This window comes from Notolepis coatsorum (genome assembly GCF_963971535.1).
Source record: "Notolepis coatsorum genome assembly, chromosome: 11".
Taxonomy (NCBI): Eukaryota; Metazoa; Chordata; class Actinopteri; order Aulopiformes; family Paralepididae; genus Notolepis; species Notolepis coatsorum.
This window is the reverse complement of record NC_140175.1, coordinates 93021482-93042651: the sequence shown is the minus strand read 5'-3', so window position 1 is coordinate 93042651 and position 21170 is coordinate 93021482. Positions and strand designations below refer to the sequence as shown.

Sequence of the window (21170 nt, the reverse complement as noted above, 5' to 3'; positions counted from 1 at the left end):
ACATGTACTGCTATTCCTAGCACTATTTGGGCAACTTTACACAATTCCTAGTGAAACCCGACACCTCTGCATACACTCTGGACGGAGAGAGAGAGAGAGAGAGAGAGAGAGAGAGAGAGAGAGAGAGAGAGAGAGAGAGAGAGAGAGAGAGAGAGAGAGAGAGAGAGAGAGAGAGAAAAAAGACAGGCCGTCTCTTCCTTTCGTTTTTTCTCCCTGCGGCAGCTTGTGTGGGGGGGGGGGGGGGGGCTCCCTTCCTCCCCTCTCCCATGTGGCGCGGCAGGTCCCCCCCCCAAGTACTCCCTCCCTCTCTCTCTCTGTCTCTCCCTCTCTCTCTCCCTCTCTATCTCTCTCTCTCTCCGTCCAGAGTGTATGCAGAGGTGTCGGGTTTCACTATGAGGAAGTGGCTTCCACTCGCTGTCTAGTCTAGGTAGCTTGTGGGCGGGCATTAGCTACAACCACAGAGCCAATCACATCACTGTCTTCTACCCAGAGCCTGAATGACGTGACTCAGGCCTTCAAATCAGGATGGACTAATTTACTGGAGCAGGAAATTATCTGAGCTGAATCAGAGCAATCTGCCAATATGGTATTTAGACACTAAAACACATTGATACTAACTCCTATTACTATAATACAATGCTAGAGACTGAAAAATTACATTTATAGTACATGTCCCCTTTAAATTACATATTTTACATATTTGTTTCACATGTATGTGTAAGATTATAACTGTTTGTTGGTTTCCTTAAACATATATGTGAATAAAAAAAAGTAAGTAATTTCTTTTTTCTTTTTTTCGGATGCAGAGCTAATGATGCTAATGATGGAGCATCGCCGTCGGTTGTGTGATAGTAAAGGGTTAACCTTCTGTCGTGTGGCAGTGAAAGGGTTAATATGCCTTTTACCACCATTTAATAACCACTATTCTCTTTGTGTGGTGATGATTTATATTTTCTTTGAACCCTCAGGGACAATGTAACGATTAAGAACTCGACTACATATCATCACATAGGCCTACTGTGTTTTGAGCATTCTGATGGGGAGTCCACTGTGCATCTAGAATCCCATTGTGTCCCATTCAAACGTATTGAGAGACATTGGTCTCTTCTTTGTTAGCAGGGAAGACATTTCACAAATGACTGCTTAACTCATTGGACGCCAGAGGTCGCTGTGGGTCATATGGCCGTGTGTGCCAGCGCTGTAATGAAATGGGGGTACATGCCGGTGTTTGTAGTGCTAAAACTATATTAAATATTATAGCTATGGATCTAATGATATAGTCGATTGTCATTGAGTTTCTTCCGGTCAAAATGCAAAAAACAGATAATTTTTTCATCAATACATTCCCGTTTTATACTGTGGTGAATATGAGTGTAGTTTTAGAGTAATTCTGTGTAATCCCAGGAAACTCCGTCAAACAGCGTTTTACTGCATTTCACTATAAATCGTGCCATTCCTCGCCTGGATCAATAATCCAATAATCAATTTGAAATCAACGCTAGATTATCGGTATTATGTTTCATCATGGATGCATGAAAGGGGGCGGGGGAAGCCGCCCCTCCGTGCTTTGATCGCAACCAACGGAACACGCCACACACACCACAGACACATGCTGCGATCGCGGGGAAAGAATTATCGGATCAACGCAAGATTGATAACATATAGCCCTTACCGTCTATGATGTACTGCAAAAAGAATAATCCAATTATCTGATCCCCATTCCAAGTACTGATCGCGAGCGTGTTTCCAACGTAATCCAGGATTGCAACAGAACGGGGGGGGGGGGTTACCCTCGTCGATGCATCCGTTATAACCGCTTGTCTTCCCAGAGTATTTAGACCCACGCCGCAGCTCGGCCGAGACACGTTTCAAATGGAGTGCAATAGTGGCCACAAGGCGTTAGGTGGCGGTATTGGACTTTTGCGATCTCAGACCCATCCCCAGTGATAATACACAGCTGCCTGCATGTTTATGAATGGAAATAGCGAATAAAAGAAATAACGATTCAATAACGTATATGTGGTTGGCGTTATTCGATTGTCGGACAAACACAGAATTAGTTAAGGCAGGGTCGCAGACAGTCATTGATCACAAAGGCAAATATTATACATTTAAGTTTATATATCCAGTTACTTATGGCCCACTAAAATGGGGGGGACTATGTATAAGACAGGCTACACGTTTCACCTGATATGGATGTAAACACCCTCGAAATAAAGCTGAAAAAGTCTGACCTCATAGTCATTGTTCCATTTCAGATCCACTGTGCTAGAGTACAGAGACGATACCACAAAGGCAATGTGTCACCGGACCCTGACCTACATTAGCACTGCGTATTGAAATATTGAAATTATTTGGTTTGGTGAGGTTTCAGTTAATACGTGTCAAATTCCGGTCATACGTGGACGTTTTACGAGTCACTTTGGAGGTCGCATGCGCAGGTCATGTAGCTGCATCTAGCGATGCCTTTCTCTGCGTCTCCCTTAACACCTTCATGGCCATTGGGGCCCGTCTAATCCCACTCTATGAGGCCAGCCATTCATTACAAGGTTGCACTGTGCGTGAGGTTGTTTGTAGAGCTAAATCTATATTTTATATTATTGCTATGTGTCCATTGTCATTGTCAATTGACAGTATAAACCTTCCCTTCAATATGCCATAAAGAAATAATTTTCTCATCAATACGTTCCCATTTTATAGCATCGTGAATATGAACTATATACTGCAATGTTATAGGGTAATTCCTGCAAAGCTAGTTATAGGGCGCTAAGCTAATAACGTTAAATCGATTGGCATTTCGGCCCTACACAAGCTAGAGTTAAAAATCTAAATGCATATGATCGGTATCATGGTCCACCATGAATGCGTGAAGGGGGGGGGGGGGGAAGTCATTTCTGATTATTGATTACCAATAACGGCATTCGTTATTACAACAACATACGCTGATCAGGGGGATGACTATGAGAACAAGGCCCGATCAAGCTGAAATTGACGTCAAATCGCTCTTACCTGTGGCTGGTTGGATTCCAAAAAGAATTTCCCAGTTGATCGCCATCTGGTAGATCGATATGTCCATTGGCTGATGCTATATTCCTTTACTGCATACTGAATTCGGCGTAACAATACGTATTCCAGGCGATCTGTTGAAGCCATAGCTTCAGGCTAACAGAAAAGTTTACCCGGAATGAAAAAAAAGTGACACCCCGTCTGCAACAAGGTTTACTCCATTCTCGAGACAGCGCCACTACCAGGATCTGGCCGGTACTGCACTTTCCGAATCCCAACAGGCATTTTACAGCCAACATACAGCTCTGTGACATTGAGTAGGATATTAAAATGGAATAAAAGCTAAAACGAGTCAATAACGTATATATACGTGGTTGGCCTCCAGAGGTCGGATCCCAATAACGTATATATACGTGGTTGGCCAGGAATGTGTTAATCATCACCTCCAACGGCTTTACCGACTGCTCCCCCGACTAGTTAGCGTGACACCTGAAATTGTAACACTACATGTGGAATGTGATAGTGTGGTAGAAGCTGGGCTTCCAACATCAAGGCTGACGGCCTCGTTTTGGATCTTCAGAGCTTGCTGTGGCTCCGGGCACGGAGCTATCACTAAGCTAACCGGCTACACAGCTAGCGTCAGCTGCCTGTCAACGCTGCCTTTTCGTCTAGCTAAATGTTTGCAGGATTCATCCGTTTGAACAGAACACGAAATGCCAGAGGGATTAATGAACACTTTGGATAACAACAGGATGATATCCTGCTCGCACGAGTATCAGCTATCGGCGTTCGCCGTCTTGCCCGCTAGTGTTAGCTAGCAAGTGTAACCACCTACTTTCATGTAGCTCTGTGGGGCTGGATGGTTTCCTGTTTGTTTTAACTCACCTGCACATTTAATCTTATGTTGTATTTTTGTGATCTGTCCAAAATAAAAACAAAACGGACAATAATGAGTCTATAGTATTCCCCTAAATATGCACGACGTTATGGGCCGTTATAGGTCGACGTGTGCTGTAGTGCTGAGTGTTGCTACTGCAATGCACTGCTAACTGCTTTACCGGCTGCCGCCACCAAGCCGCTTCAACTCATACATAACGCAACCACCCGCCTCGTCTCCAGTCTACCAAAGTCACTTCTTAACCGCACAACTCCGCTTCAAGGTCCTCGGTTGATCCGTGATTCGGATCAACCGAATCACGTTGCGGTACTACCGAGTACCGATTCACGTCGTGAGATCCACCGGTGCCATATTTCGGTAATGCAAAAAAAAAAACGCGAAGCGAAACCTATAAAGTGTGCCGCACGTTCACGTCAACATTCACGCGCACAATACACGCTTACCTAGGATTTGACTTGATTCAACAACAACAAAGCAGTCAGGGCCGAAAACGTCGCAAGTATGGTTACACTTTACAAAGCTAGATGCAGACAACGCTCGCTGCAATATTATATATTGTATATATATTAGGGCTGACCTTCGAAGCTTTTTTTGGCAATCGAAGCTTCGGGGCCGAGCTTCGATTTTAATTCGAAGCTTCGAGAGAGAAAAAAATAAAAAAATAATAATTTATTATTATTATTATTTTGTATCTTATGTTGTGGGACTTGTACAGCACTTTGATAAACGTTGTTGTTTTTAAATGTGCTCTATAAATAAAGTGGATTGGATTAATTAATTAAGTAGCCCCTTTCGTCACTGTGACGCAGCCAACAAGGTTTCACTCGGCTGCCCTGCCTGGGTGCAGTGGGGCTGCTCTCACAGCCAACGACATGACATTACATAATTATGTTGCAACCTTCGTCTATCAAGCAAACAATTATATAAATATTTATATGTAGTTGATAAAGACAAAGGCAGAATTCGACTTAATTAAGCACGTTTTATTAAGACATATTTTTATATGGGTCTGGACACTTTGAAAAAGCAGCACAATGAACACAAATCTGTCCGACATAGTCTTAAATAACAAACGGCATTGCTTCGCTTCTTCGTCGACATGTCTGCTGCACATGTCCTTGTTGTTTTCAATACAGATAATCTCCACGCGCTTGTTGTAGAGAGGTGGAGTCGAGGCGCCGCTTAATTTCGTTTCATTGGAATGGAGGCGGGAAGGCGCCGCTTACTTTCGTTTCATTGGAATGGAGGCGCAAGATTTTGGAGGCAAAAATAAATAAATAACGAATTATTAAAAGTTTTTTTTTTTTTTTTTTTATGTTCGAAGCTTGTGCCATCGAACGTATTTAAGACAGCCCTAAATATTAACAAATTGTTCTAAATAAATAATAATGATAATAAATAATTTGAAGTTTGGACACATTTTTTACAGCTGAGGTAGGTAGATACATTTTTTTAGAGACTAAAGTACAGAAAAAAGGTACCGTTGGGTACCGGTATCGATTCACAGGTGTGTGAACGGTACCCAACCCTACTAACTACACACCCACAAAAAGTACCTCAATAGTACTTTGACACTATTTGATGAACAATGCCACTGACCCTTAGCTGCTAGAGATATACCCCTCCTGCTGACTTGTGGTTCACAATTTGTAAGTTGCTTTGGATAAAAGCGTCAGCTATATGACTAAATGTAGTATAAATGTTGCCTCTCTGAGTGCAATTCTAGTTTCCCTGTATTGGAATGGGGTGACCGGGGCACTCACAAGATCTTAGCTGGATTTACTTGTCATTATTACTAATGCTATGCAGTGTAAAGAGTCTGAAAAGTCATATTCATTGTTCTGGCTCGTGCCCTCCCATAACTGAAAGGAAAAGTTCCATTACTTCATGACAAGTGTTAGGCAGTCCATTTCCATCAAGTAAGCAAGGTAAACAAGCCTTTAATCCCGATGAGGAAAATGTGTATTAAATGGAGGTGCTGAACATGTATGAAACGCTTATTACCACAACTGTATTCATATAATATTAAAAGTGTCTATTAGCTGGTAAGTCGTATTTCTTTGTCAGCCAGCATGGGTCTCCCAGTTCCTCCGCTCTGTAGTAAACACAAAATACATTTATCCACTTTATCCAACCAGGAGAGAACTCTAGATATTTTCTTTTCTTATTTCAAGAAATCTTTCCAAGCCAAATTTACCTTCAGATACTTTTACTTGTTCCAAGCACTATTTGCTAGTTTTTATTTATTATTTTTGTCAGACCATTTTTGCAGTGTGGAGTTCTCTCTCCTGATTGGATGAAGTGGGAACAGGATACCAGAAAACGTATTCTCTGTTTACTGCAGAGCGGAGGGACTGGGAGACCCATGTTACTAAACAGGCACTATATCAGTGATGGCTGTCAGAAGAATGTAGAGCTATTATTTTTTTATATATATATATTTTTTTTATCCTCTTTTTCTCCGCCTGATTTTCTATGTTTTTCTCCCATCCCAATTTGAGTCGTTATGCCAATTCCCCCCCTCCCCTACCTGGTCGTTGTGCGCATGTTCCCCCTACTGGTCGGTACAAGGGAACCCTGAAGTATACCACATGCTTCCTCCGACACATGTGGAGACAGCCAGTGGCTCTCTTTTCACCTGGCAGGACTCTCATTGGTGAAGTGTAACGCGTGGGAGGTCACGCTGCCTTCACCACTTCCTGCCTTTCGCTGAGCAGGCGCCCAGACCTGACCTGTAGGTGTCGCTGTCCACAATGCCAGATTACCACCCACGACTTCCCTCCCGCTAACTCAGCCAAACGAGTTAGTATGACGATCGGCCCAAGCCGCAGGCAATGTTGACTCCGGGAGTCGAGACCGCAGCCTCAGAGCTATTATTTTAACATGTAAACCACTTATTTTAACAAAGAAAATACACCACTCACGGCACCTTTTAATTAATCATTTGCATACGTTAAGCAAAAAAGGGGAAAACCAGGTTTTCCAGAGTGGGTTAGGGAGCAACTCAACAGCCAGTATGTATGAGTATGTATTATACGTATGAGTTATGGATTGGCAAGCTACTAATACCAGATTGTGACATATCTGCCTGCCTACACACTAGGGCTGTCCCCGACTAAGGATTTGGATGGTCGACTAGGATTGGCAAAAATGTGCCGTTAGTCGACTATTGGTCGACTTACAAAAAAAATATATATAAATAATATTTAACACTTTAATCGCCATGGGTTAAATTCATAATTTACCATCCCTCGCCAGCTCTATTTGTCTATGGAGAAGTTCCCCTTCTTTGCAGGGCTATAACTTTTTAAATTCTATTGCTAAATTGCCATTATTATGGCCCATTCAATGTCCTATATGTATTGTTCAGGGTGTAGCAACGTTAAACTTTTTAATTCACATATTCATACTAAAATATGGTCTAAAGTATAAGTATGTTTTTATCGTTTTCTGCAGCTTTCTTCAGAACGTGATTTATAGCCCCAAATGCATTATATTGATGATCAAATACAGTTTGGTAGGAATCTGTGCGAGATAAAAAATTTCAACTGCACGTACTTCTAGAAGTTTCTACGCATCATCTGATGTTGACCGGATGGGCGGGGGATCGTTTATAATTCCGTGGGCAGCGTTAGATGATTCATCCAGAGTGGGTCATATGTTCATCAGATCAGTTAGTATAGAAAACGTTAGAAAATAACGCTGAATCTTACCGTGGCTTCCTCGCGCCGCTGGCAGATGAGCGTGGAACAGATTTTTTTCTATTATGGGATGTAGAAATGCCCGATCCATTTCCAGGTTGTATAATAGTATATACGTCCAAATAACGTTGTTTATTGAGTTAGGGCGAGCGATCTATTATCCAGTGTTTCAAGATGGAGTCGCGGGAGCTATAGCGAGTGGCCGGACCACATATGGATGAGTACTACCGGTTCAAAGGTTAATATCCGGTTGGCGATCTGCCGATCGGCCACCAGATGGCGCTCTTGAACCGCTAGAGAGTTGAGAGGAGATCAGCAGTGTGTCTCAGGGCTCCGTAAAGGAAATATGATTTCGATGACAGATTTTTGAAATATTGACATCAAAGACGAGTTACGGCGTCTTCGGCAGAATGAGCATGGCTCGGAATGACGTGAAAACTCGTCCGCGGCGATCATAGTGTTAATTTTTTTTTTTTTTTTTTTGTATCATTCCATTTGGGCTGTGGGGAGTGCTTAATGTCTGAAGGAGTCGACTGAAGGCTTCTTGTCCTCTGCAAAAGCATGCAATTGGTCCACTGATGGATACATCTTGATATTGTCTAGTCTAGTATGTTCATTAGATGGGTGAAATCCTCTTTCAGTGCCTCTGTGCCTGTTTTCGTAGGCAGTTAGCCTCTGGTATGCGTGCCATTAGCGTTAGCCACGCTTCTAGGCCTCTTCTATTGGAAAAAAATGATAATTTTTTTTTTTTATATTATTTTTTTTATTATATTCGACTAAGAGGTTGGCCAGTCGACTACGGCTCCTTTCGACCGATTAGTCGACTAATCGATTAATAGGGGTCAGCCCTACTACACACACACAGAAACACACACACATATACACACTCAGACCAGCCAGACAATACAGCTCCCACATTGTGTCCTTCCAATACAATGGTGTTGGTGTGTGTGGCCTGGCATATGGCCTGTGGCCCCACAGCCCCGCTGTCTGCCTGGATATGATACTGATAGTGTGGCTGAATAGGAGCAGCCATGACTCAATAGACCCGACTATGACCAACGCATAAAGGCCCTGAATGGGAAGAATGGGGTGACGCTCTCTACCTAGCCTGTGTCTTTCACCGGAGACTGATTAGTGTGTGTGTGTGTGTGTGTGTGTGTGTGTGTGTGTGTGTGTGTGTGTGTGTGTGTGTGTGTGTGTGTGTGTGTGTGTGTGTGTGTGTGTGTGTGTGTGTGTGTGTGTGTGTGTGTGTGTGTGTGTGTGTGTGTGTGTGTGTGTGTGTGTGTGTGTGTGTGTGTGTGTGTTGCGCAGGGGGATATGAGATGCTGCTTTATTATTGATGCCCCCTTGTTCCCCAGCTACCTGCTGTTGGGGTGGGCAGGGGAAGGCCTAAGGTGGGCCCGGTCCAACTGGGATGGATGTGAGGCTTGTCGTGGGGGTAACAGTGGGCATCCATCCTGTATCATTAATTGCACCCGGGGCACATACTTTATACGTTTTGTGTGACTGTCTTTCTTCCATTAATTTCGAGGAATCCGCTTCTACTCATGTTCCAGGTTTCTCTCTTTTTTTTCTCTTTATTTATTATTATTATTTTTTTCAGGTCGGTTTGTACCATAATCAGCACTAAAGCTTGACATCCTAGCCTTAGTGACCCCCGCAGGTGCACCTTAACGAGCATTCTGTCCACTAATGAGCGGAGTCACCGGGGCGTAGGGTGTCACCTGAAATCAAAGACCCGGTGTAGCTTTCAGGGAAGCGCTCCATAGGCGGCTGTGGCCTCGCTCGCTCGCTAATGACAAGCACCCAGGAACCAGGCGACCTACCGAGCAGTAACCTAAAGTCTTAGTAGTTCATAGTAATGAGGACATGCTGGTATGACCGTCCACTCTTTTAAGTAACACCTTTGCCATTTTTTTCTTTTTTTCTTTTTACAATTTGCTTTACACCGGCAGACATGTAAGGGATAATGCCCAATGAGCTGTACAAAGATGACAAATAGAATGTCACAAGGAGCATTTATTCATGATTCCAGGTGTTTTCAACATTAACACTTGTGACACTCTGGAATCTGAATCATACCTGGAACTAGTTTGTTGTTTGTTAGAAAGCTAATGTTATGCTAGCGGGCATTATGGTCACTAGTGTAAAGTTTGCAAACAGTGAATATGACGGTGTGTTTAAGACAAAGCTTAGGTAGCTATCCAGTAGGGTTGTAACGGTATGTGTATTCGTTGAATATGTCTCAGGCTGCGGTTACACTAGGGTCATTTCATTTAGTTTCATTTAGCTTTTCAGAACGCTGCGTATTGGCAGGCAAGTAAGAGTTAAGTTAGACGTCGTTTTGTCTCGTCTACTATATACATGTAGTACAATGCCAAAGCAGTAGGTGGCGATGTAGTTCATACATGAAGGCCATTTTCAACCAATCAGAAAGGTTGAACGAGACACTCCACATCCTGCTCAATCTCAAAAGCCACCATCTTTATACCTCGCATGAGCCATTTAGCCACATAGCATTTATTTTTCAGCAAGAAATAAAGTCCAATAAACAAAAACGGATACATTCACTGTGTGTTCTGCCTCATTTGTTGATGATTTGTTGGTGAAACAAAACTAACATCAACACAATTGACCACCAAGAGCGGAGTTTAGTCTTACAAAAATATCGCCGATTTTGTTAGCTTACGTGCTAATGTGATTGGGATATGCCAGTATAACAGTATAGCATTGTGGCTAGCAGCGAAGTAACGTTAATGCTAGCAGAATGAATGGATGTAAACGTTATTTAACAGATTGCAGAATGGGTACAATACAATACGGCTCAATACAAACAATTGTTAAGGGAATGCAGACTGTTGTAGCTTGTTATATTAATCAGCGTCCCCAGAGCGATAGTTCAACTTGACTACAGGGTCTGAAAGTAACGTTAGCTAGGTAGCTAACGTTAGCTCACGAGCGACGCTAGCCAGCCAGCACCTGCGAAAACGAATGCCAAACTGATGATATCAGACGTTGATATCAGGAGCTATCAGTAGCTAGATAACATTAGACAACGCCTCATGTATTAAACAAAAGTGAATAGATGACTGGGCCATTTTGTTTAAACAGTAACGTTAGCTAGGTAGCTAACGTTAGCTCACGAGCGACGCTAGCCAGCCAGCACCTGCTAAAACTAATGCCAAACTGATGATATCAGACGTTGATATCAGGAGCTATCAGTAGCTAAACATTAGACAACGCCTCATGTATTAAACAAAAGTGAATAGATGACTGGGCCATTTTGTTTAATGCTTGTTATGTTGAAAGAGGAGCTCATGCAGTCGACTCTTGCATGGTAAGGGTTTGTTGACATGACATGGGTCTGGGAGGGGGAGAATTTGACGTCTGTCTCTACTGCGCATGGGCATTGGGCAGAGCGGCTCTGTATCCGGCTCGCGCAAATTACATTGCACCATTTTCGGCGAGTTTCCAAAACGAAAACACCTTTTCAGCGTTCCCGCTAGGGAAACGTGTTTTCCTGCCAAAACTGCGTTTCTTTTTAACTTGGACATGCAAACGTAATCATTCAGCAACAAAACGTTGCTGCTTTAGCCCAGTGTAACCATGGCCTCAGGAGGGACTATATGACACTAGCTGGAACTAGGGTTGAATACGTCTCAGGGGGGACTATAGACACCAGGTGGAACTAGGGTTGAATACGTCTCAGGGGGGACTATACGACAGTAGGTGGAACTAGGGTTGAATACGTCTCAGGGGGGACTATACGACAGTAGGTGGAACTAGGGTTGAATACGTCTCAGGGGGGACTATACGACAGTAGGTGGAACTAGGGTTGAATACGTCTCAGGGGGGACTATACGACAGTAGGTGGAACTAGGGTTGAATATGTCTCAGGGGGGACTATAGACACTAGGTGGAACTAGGGTTGAATACGTCTCAGGGGGGACTATACACTAGGTGGAACTAGGGTTGAATACATCTCAGGGGGGACTATAGACACTAGGCATGATGACAAGCGGACGGAGCAACTTAACAATCGTGCACTCTACACTGGGCTGCCCCCCCCTTTTACTACAGGTTTCCCTGAAACTAAACCATGAATGAATGATACGTTTGTAACACAGCCGCCCAATAATGTTAACCGCTGGAAACACACACACACCAACTTTGTGACTTTCCCTCACAGCTGATCCGAGAAGAAGAAGACGAACACGCAGCTGGTCTGGACTGGTCCTCTGAGCTCCTCTCCAGTCGAGCTGCTGCAGTGTTTAAATCCGAAATATTGATAAATTCCCTGCCATTGTTGTGTAACATGTCATCTCGTCTCTCTAGAGTCTTCTTTCTCTGCTTCACGTGAAGTTAAATCTACTCTAGAAGTGAAAGTGAAACTTAGCAGACACCGGTGGGCAAGTAATTTACTTGGTGGAGCCTGAACACAGAGTAACACCGGTATCACAGACTACCGTAGCAAGCCTAAGTGCAACTAAGTATAACTTGTACTACTGTTGGTTCAAAATAAATGAAAAGAGACCTAGTCTTATAAATTTGGGATTGTTTTTTTTTTCATGATAACCCAGAAGAACCCTTTAAAGTACAATGGTGTTAAGTCCGAAAAAGCTTATTGTGGAATGTTCGTATCAGGAGTGTAATTTTTCAGCTTCAGGTGTACCATTTGTTATGTTATGTTTTAGTGCACCCTCTCTGTGCACAGTGTGAGAGAAATGAACCCGATCAATGATGTAGGTAGTCGAAGATAGACTTGGTAAACAAAGGTTTATTCAGAGTTATTGTCTCGATGACCCAACCGGCCCGGGACACCGGCCTCATGTCCCCAGGTGAGCTCCAGAGTCCACTCAGGCGTGGCTCTTCATAGGGTGAGAGAGAGGGGAATTCTGGGTACCTTGGCTAGGTTCAGGATTGGAGGAGGCTCTATGAGGGGGGGAGGGGTTGTACAGGTGTATCAAGGGGGGGGGGGGGTTCTAGTTAGGAGATGGAGGAGGGGGGACATGTGGGTTGGGGGCTGGGATAGGGCGGAGGAGGGGTGAAGTAAGGAAGGGTGGGGGGGTTATCTGAAGTGGTGTCATCCTGTTGATATCCAGGGGGATGGAGATCAATGGGCTTTTGTCATAATTTTAACAACAACAATAACAACAACAACAACAACAACAACAGTTCTAACATTTTGGGTAATTATACACCAACACACCTTCCGTAAAAGAATGAGCAATGAGATTGGAGGGGGGAAAACTCGATTTCTCATTGTAATGAGTCTTTAAGAGGTCAAGGGTCAGGCGGTAGAGTGACACCTGTTACCTTGCCAGCTGTAAGCACCTTTACCTCACAGACGGATGGAATTACATCGGGGCCCACGGCGAGGTGCAGGAGCACGCCAGGGTCTAAGGGTCATCATGTCTGAGTGGCCTCCGTGAGCAAAGCAACCACTTCCGCAGCACTTAACAGGCCGCATGCGGTCACACAGCGTGGCACGGCACACACATATCCAGTGATGCTTTGGTGACGACGCCTATCTGTACCGTCTTAAGATAAGATGTTCCTTTTTTTGATCCTCTTGGGGGAAATTCGGGCGTCATGGAAATTCGGGCGTCATGGGGAGGGGAGGTATGGGCAGGGTAATGGTAGAAAGACATAAATATAGGCAATACAATTTTATTTAATCTGAATATAAAAATATGAGAGGAATAAACTGTGTAAAACTATATAAACTAATAAACTGTCACTATCATCATTCAAATCACAACTGAAAACCCATCCGTTCAAACTCGCATATTCATTATAACCTGTGTCACACCCCCTGCTGTTTGTTTGTTTTGTTATTTTAACTTTCACTGTTTTATGCTTCCTGTTGTTTGTTTTGTTTTTAACCTCGACTTTTAACTCATTCACGGCCAACCACGACTATAGTCGGGTTATCTCGCCATGCGTTGAGCGCCAAAATCCGATTATAGTCGGGTTTTCATAGTTTTTTCTTTTATTCGATATTTTTATTCTATACAGTCTCACGGACCTCTGTGTTACCATTGGAACTCATTCTGAGACCCTGAGAGTGCAATACCGGCCGAATCCTGCTAGGTGGAAGTATCGCCTACCCTTTGAAACCTTATTTCACACTGTGTTACATTATACTGTATATGGTCCAAGACCAAGCCAAGTAAATCGCTTCATCCGAGCACTTTGGAACGCGTTCAGCACACTTCATGCATATTTTGTGCCAGTTCATGTCAGGGACCCGATGGACATCAATACTGGAAATCGCGATCAGACAATTGGAATATTGTTTTTGGGATACCTCCTAGTAAAGGTAAGGACTATATGACATCAATCCTACTTTGATCCAACAATGATTTCACATCGATCGCAACGATCATATGTCACATACTCCAAAACGTTTGGCGTTGCTGACGATCAGAGCATCAAAAAACGACCCCCCCCCTCCCCTTTGATGCATTCATGATGAAACATAATACCTATTATATACCTTTGATTTGGAAATAGTAACGTGTCCAGGCGAGCAGCACGAACACCTTTAGCTAAATTCACATAGCGCTCCATAACGCAGCTTCCAGGAATTAGCCAGGATCACTCTGAAACTATACAATATTCACCACGGGATAACACACAAACGTATACATGAAAGAATTTACTCTTTTTTACATGTTGGACGATAGATAGATAGATAGATAGACAGATAGTGACTGTCAAAGAGCCATAGTATTGTCTCCATAGCTATAATATAGAATATAGATATAGCCCTGTAAACATTGTGACGCACAGTGAAAATACCTATCTTTTAAAGCGTGGCCCATTGACTACAAGGATGGATAAAATGGCTGGCGCTGAAAGTGTTAACTGCCTTGCTGTGTTATTATTTTTCTTTTTTTCTTTATGATCTGTAAGGTGACCTTTGGTGTCATGAAAGGCGCCACCAAATAAAATGTATTATTAAACAATATAATTAACTCAAAAAATAAACCGTATACACAAGGTGCAGGTCTGTACCCTAACTGGCACGATATTCGTTATCGACACACTTAGGGGCCTTTCTCACTCACTATTCGGGGTCGAATCAGCGCCCCCGGGGACGGGGGGGGGAGTGTTCTCACTCAGACGGACACACCCCTTTTGGGTGTGAAGCGGCGCTGATTCGTATTACCCCCCGCTGAACCTGGGACGCTTGAAATAGGTGGTTCTGGGTGCGCGCCAGTGACACACACAACGTCGTTACTTGCTTGAATTGTGGGCAGATAAAAACACACAGCAACAACTGGACAATACCCACTAAAACGATATTTATATCTTCTATATATCTTCGAAATATATCAGATATAAAGCCCCTGGCTTGCACATAGCAGTCACGGAAGGGGGTAAAGACTTCCCTGGCTCGCATTAAGCCTGGTAACCTTTTTTGCCATAGCTATATGTCTACTATACTTTCTTGTTCGAATGCATTTATTTCTATAGACCAGTGGTGCCCAACCAGTCGGCCGTGGTCGACCAGTAGATCAATGACATGCAATATAATTTCCACGAGCGATGGGATGTTAGCTGCTGAACAGGCTAAGCTAACTAGCGTTAGCCGTTAGCTTAGCGTTTGCCACAATGCTATACTATTATACTGCCATATTCCATTCACGTTAGCATGTAAGCTAACAAAATCAGCGCCTATTAGACTAAACTCCGCTTTTGGTGTTCAATTGTGTTAATGTTAGTTTTGTTTCATCACAAATGAGAGGCAGAACACAGTGAATGTATCCGTTTTGTTTATTGCACGTTCTTTGCTGAAAAATAAGTGCTACAGTGGCTATACTAGACTAGTACTAGGCTAAGCTAACTAGCGTTAGCTGTTAGCTTAGCGTTAGCCCTGGGAAACCCATTCTCTTCGGTTCAAATAACAAACTCAGCAAGACCGACGGCTTCTCGGTTACAGTGGGTGACAATATTATCACAAGGAAAGATGAAATTACCTACCTGGGTTCCATCCTAGAGGCTAATCTTTCCTGTGACAAAATGGCATCCAATGTAATAAAAAAAGTCAACCAACGAACGCGATTCTTGTACCGGATCTCCTCTCTGGTAAACAAGAATACCCTGAAGACTCTAGCAGGAGCACTCATTCAAGGGTACTACGACTATGCTTGCACCTCATGGTACCAAAGCACCTCAAAGGCACTAAAAAACAAATTACAAACATCTCAAAACAAGCTAGTCAGACTACTGCTTGACCTGACTCCTAGAACCCACCTCACCCCTGTCCACTTTGACAAAAAAACACTCTCAAAAAACACCTACGTGAGACTGCAATTCGAAACTGGCCCCTACAAATGTCCTAACCTAGTTGTACAGTAAATGACCAAGTAAGGCTTTGTCAGTATTCCAATGTACAGTGTAAAATGTGTGTGTGTCCCCTACCCAACCCCCCCCCCCCCCCCACCTCCAATGTACAGCCCTCACCCACCCACCCAACCCCACCCCACCCACCCAACCTCCTCAAATGTACAGTTTCTACGCCAAATGTATATACACTCTTTTTCTGGACACTTTTGTATCACAAACAGTACTGTATTTGCAAATCTGATATGTCATAAATGTATAGATGTAGCAGTACTGTCTATCTGTATGTCATGTATGTCATATATGTTATGATGAATTGAAAATGGGGGACCCTGATGTAAACAAGATGAAAGTCTTTCTCTGGTCTGCATCCCCTTAGCAATTGTGTGTACTGAGCTGTACTGTATTGTACCCATTCTGCAATCTGTTAATAAACTTTTCAATCAATCAATCAAAACGCTCAAAAGCAAACTCTACAACACCATCCATTCGTGAGAAAAGGGGGTGGGTTATATTGACAAGGCTTGACAACAGAGGTTCAAATATAACTTCATATTTATTGGTTATTTGTTTATTTTATATCAGCATCCAGTTTCCACCGTGTGTTAAACTCTTCCTGTTTACATTTTCGAGCGTGACATCGCCTACGGCAAGCTTACAAGCTCAAAACGCAAACCGTAAACAAAACCCAGAGCGCACCAAGACTGAGTGTGTACACAAACTAGAGGGGGGAGAGGGGGGGGGGGGAGTTCGCATCAGATCTCGGAACGGACCAGAACGGAACGGTACGGAAACGAATGGGTGCGTGAGAAAGCCCCCTTAGTGGTCAGACAGTCCTAATAGTTCTCGAGTTCTGAAGCCGTTAGTTCTCTAGCTGCTGGCAGCAGCCAATGCCCACGGTTGCGGAGCCTGATGGCCGCCGGCACGAAGGACTGACCGAGGTGGTTGGTGTCCGGGGGGCGTGCATCACTTCCGCAACGGATTTAATCAGATTTCGGTTTCCGGGTTCGCCTGATTGGCCGCGACGGCCACGTGACACGCCGTGGCCTGCCGCTGCGCCCTGCTGTGGCGAGACGCTGGAGTTCACTTCACTTCCCCTTTCACATCGCGCCACGCTTATCTTGTCTAGCACAGTCTCTAACAGTAACAGTAAGAAGCATCTGCTGTGGCGAGACGCTGGAGTTCACTTCCCCTTTCACATCGCGCCACGCTTATCTTGTCTAGCACAGTCTCTAACAGTAACAGTAAGAAGCATTTTGGATAAAAGTATTCTGTACTTCTGTATGACAACAATGTATGCCTTTCAAATGTTAAATGATAAATGATTAAATGATACACACTGGTCTACGCTCTCATCGATGCAGAATAGAAGTAACTGAGTTACCATACAATATACAATATACTATGCAATGTACTAATATACAATACGGCTCACTTTTCCCACTTCAATGACAGAGCTGCTGTTTAATAATATTGTCGCGTTGTGGGAAAGCAGGATGAGAGAGCGTAGATTTCAGTGTGTATCATTTAATCATTTATCATTTAACATTTGAAAGGCATACATTGTTGTCATACAGAAGTACAGAATACTTTTATCCAAAATGCTTCTTACTGTTACTGTTAGAGACTGTGCTAGACAAGATAAGCGTGGCGCGATGTGAAAGGGGAAGTGAAGTGAACTCCAGCGTCTCGCCACAGCAGATGCTTCTTACTGTTACTGTTAGAGACTGTGCTAGACAAGATAAGCGTGGCGCGATGTGAAAGGGGAAGTGAACTCCAGCGTCTCGCCACAGCAGGGCGCAGCGGCAGGCCACGGCGTGTCACGTGGCCGTCGCGGCCAATCAGGCGAACCCGGAAACCGAAATCCGACTAAATCCGTTGCGGAAGTGATACACGCGTCCGGGGGGGGGGGGTAATGGGTATGGGTTGGCTAGCTCCTCATGGAGCGGGTGTGATGGGTTCTCCAGGATAGCGTCCAGCAACGCCCCAACTCTGGACTCATTAAAAAAAACTCCTCAACCCACCTCTTCGACTTGGCCTTTAACCCCTAACTTCTCACTTTGTATGTTGTGTCTGTCCACTCTGTTTGTTAGTTTTGTTATTTTTCCCCCCTATGTTGTTATTATTATTACATGCCGGCGCACTTTGACTAGTTTGGAGTAATGATGAATAGACCTACTTTTCTGTGTTGTTATAATATCCTAACAATCTCTGCTTCTTCCCCCTTGCTCCCTCTTTCTCTCTCGCTCTCTCTCGATCTCCCTCTCTCGCTCTCTCCCCCCCCCCTCTCTCTCTCTCTCTCCCTCTCTCTCTCCCCCCCCCTCCCTCCCCCCCTCCCTCCCTCCCTCTCTCCCTCCCTCCCTCCCCCCTCCCTCCCTCCCCCCTCCCCCCCTCCCTCCCTCCCCCCTCCCTCCCTCCCTCCCTCCCTCCCTCCCTCCCTCACTCCCTCCCTCACTCACTCCACATGTAGAAGTTCCCGGAGCTGAAGTTCAAGTACGTGGAGGAGGACCAGCCCGAGGACTTCTTCGTGCCCTACGTCTGGTCGCTGATCTTCAACGCCGGGGTCGGTCTCCACTGGAGCCCCCAGGGCATCGAGCTCTTCAGCATGGACTCTGGCTGAGCAACGTGTGTGTGTGTGTGTGTGTGTGTGTGTGTGTGTGTGTGTGTGTGTGTGTGTGTCTCTAAAACCATTTAATAGAGAGCGAAAGAGTGACTGGGTGAGTTCTTGTGTGCGTGTGTGTGTGTGCATGCATTATCCTTTGTACGCGCGCGCTGCTTTAAAAGTGCCTCAACCTTGTACAGATAGCAGATTTTCTTTTTTTTCTTTCTTTTTTTCGGGAACTCAGCACAAATTGTTATTCTTCTTTCCCCTCATATCGTACCAAGTCTTTCCCTTCATATCATACCAAGTCTTTCCCTTCATATCGTACCAAGTCTTTCCCTTCATATCGTACCAAGTCTTTCCCTTCATATCGTACCAAGTCTTTCCCTTCATATCGTACCAAGTCTTTCCCTTCATATCATACCAAGTCTTTCCCTTCATATCGTACCAAGTCTTTCCCTTCATATCGTACCAAGTCTTTCCCTTCATATCGTACCAAGTCTTTCCCTTCATATCATACCAAGTCTTTCCCCTCATATCATACCAAGTCTTTCCCTTCATATCGTACCAAGTCTTTCCCTTCATATCGTACCAAGTCTTTCCCTTCATATCGTACCAAGTCTTGCAAGCTTCCATGTTGTTTAAGCCACACCCACCGGATCACACACAACCAGTGCATATGTTTTGTTATATATATATATATAAAAACATATGCACTGGTGAACGGGTGATATATATATATATAAGTCGCACCTGGGTCGAATGCCTATTTCAAAATAAGATGCTCTTGATTTACCCGATGTGTAACCTGAGGAGAATCGGCTTAACCCGCTGCGTGGCACCGCCCAGTCGCCTCTGTGAAACCGCCACGCGGTTCTGTGGAGCTCAGGTCACTGGCTGGTGGATAATCCTCCCCTTTTTTCTCTCTCTCTCTAAGGGAGAGCAGGTCAATTAAATGGAGCGCACCTAAGCATTTGGATTAACCTGCGATCGGTTGGCCCTCTGCTCTGGTGGGAGCGCTCCTTTTTTCTTTCTTTTTTACAGCTGCACTGAATCCTGAGGGGAGGCTACTGATGCTACAAGAGACACAACTGTACATTTCACAACGTTCCTGTGAAACAGGAGTTTTTGTTTAGTTTTTTTTTTATTATTATGATTTTGCCTCACATATCCACCGTTTCTCTCGAAATTTCAACTCAAAACGGGTCAGAATTCAGAGTTATGGAACATTTTGACAACAGAATAATTGTTTTCTTTTTGGTTAATTGTCCTTGTCCCCCTTTAGTTGCAAACGCTATGAATGACGGTAGAGGTTGTGACGATAAGGGACGGGACTCTGGGTTTACAAGCCAGACGAAAGCTGGTTGGCAACCACCTTCAAAGGACTCAATTACAGCTACCACACTACAGAAGGTTAACCTTCTGTAGTGTGGTAGTGAAAGGGTTAACCCTTTGTCGTGTGGCAGTGAAAGGGTTAACCTTCTGTACTGTCACAGTGAAAGGGTTAACCATTTGGTAGTGCGGCAGTGAAAGGCTTGTGTGTGATAGTAAAGGGTTAACCGTCTGTCGTGTGATAGTAAAGGGTTAACCGTCTGTCGCGTGATAGTAAAGGGTTAACCGTCTGTCGTGTGATAGTAAAGGGTTAACCGGCGTCTGTCGTGTGATAGTAAAGGGTTAACCTTCTGTACTGTCACAGTGAAAGGGTTAACCATTTGGTAGTGCGGCAGTGAAAGGCTTGTGTGTGATAGTAAAGGGTTAACCGTCTGTCGTGTGGTAGTGAAAGGGTTAACCATTCGGTAGTGCGGCCGTGAAAGGCTTAAAGGTAGAATCTGCGATGCCGTCAAACAGCGACCTCTTGACCTCAAAAGAGCCCCACTTGGTACTGCACTTTGTTTACGTTTCTTGTTTTGGTTGTGTTTGATGTGTGGGCTGGAGGTGAGCGGGGCCAGGGGGAGGCGTGGCCTGGAGGTGAGCGGGGCCAGGGGGAGGTGTGGCCTGGAGGTGAGCGGGGCCAGGGGGAGGTGTGGCCTGGAGGTGAGCGGGGCCAGGGGGAGGCGTGGCCCTGGAGGTGAGCGGGGCCAGGGGGAGGTGTGGCCTCAGCCGGAGGCGTCTCCCTCCCTATCCCCGTCTCCTGCCCACACAGAACACAAGTGCAACGCCAAGGGGCGCCCCTTTTGCCCTAGAGGTCGCCGTTTTGTCGTCATTACAGATTCCGCTTCTACCGCCTGATTAAAATTGGCACATAAACCTCATTTCTCAATCAGTTTTATTCACCTCTGCTTCGTTGGCTCCCTCTCGCCCATTCAGTTGAATTTATCTCGTGTCTTTTGTTACTTTCCATCTCTTCTTATGGTGACTGAAGACGCTCGTCACCAGGACACGTCAACCCTGTGTCCTACAGTGTCTTACCGTGTCTTACCGTGTCTTACCGTGTCCTACCGTGTCCTACAGTGTCCTACCGTGTCCTACAGTGTCCTACAGAGCACAATCACGTCTGTTCCTTTACTCTGTTGCTTTATTTGCATGTTTTACTGGATACTTTTTTTTTTATTATTAATTTATTTATTTTGATGGGTTTTCTTTTATATATATATATATAAATATTCGC

The 21170-nt window shown here is 44.4% G+C and overlaps 1 protein-coding gene across 1 annotated transcript in view; it reads left to right on the top strand.

Moving 5' to 3' along the window:
* dym (dymeclin) overlaps positions 1-20545 on the top strand; it is a gene marked incomplete at its 5' end in the record, with an annotated part of 215942 nt that extends 195397 nt beyond the window's left edge. The window contains one exon of the mRNA XM_084325001.1: positions 18431-20545. Coding sequence (XP_084181127.1) covers positions 18431-18580 — 150 coding nt within the window. The 3' untranslated portion in view covers positions 18581-20545. The remainder of the gene's footprint in view (positions 1-18430) is intronic.
* Positions 20546-21170: the final 625 nt, after the last annotated feature.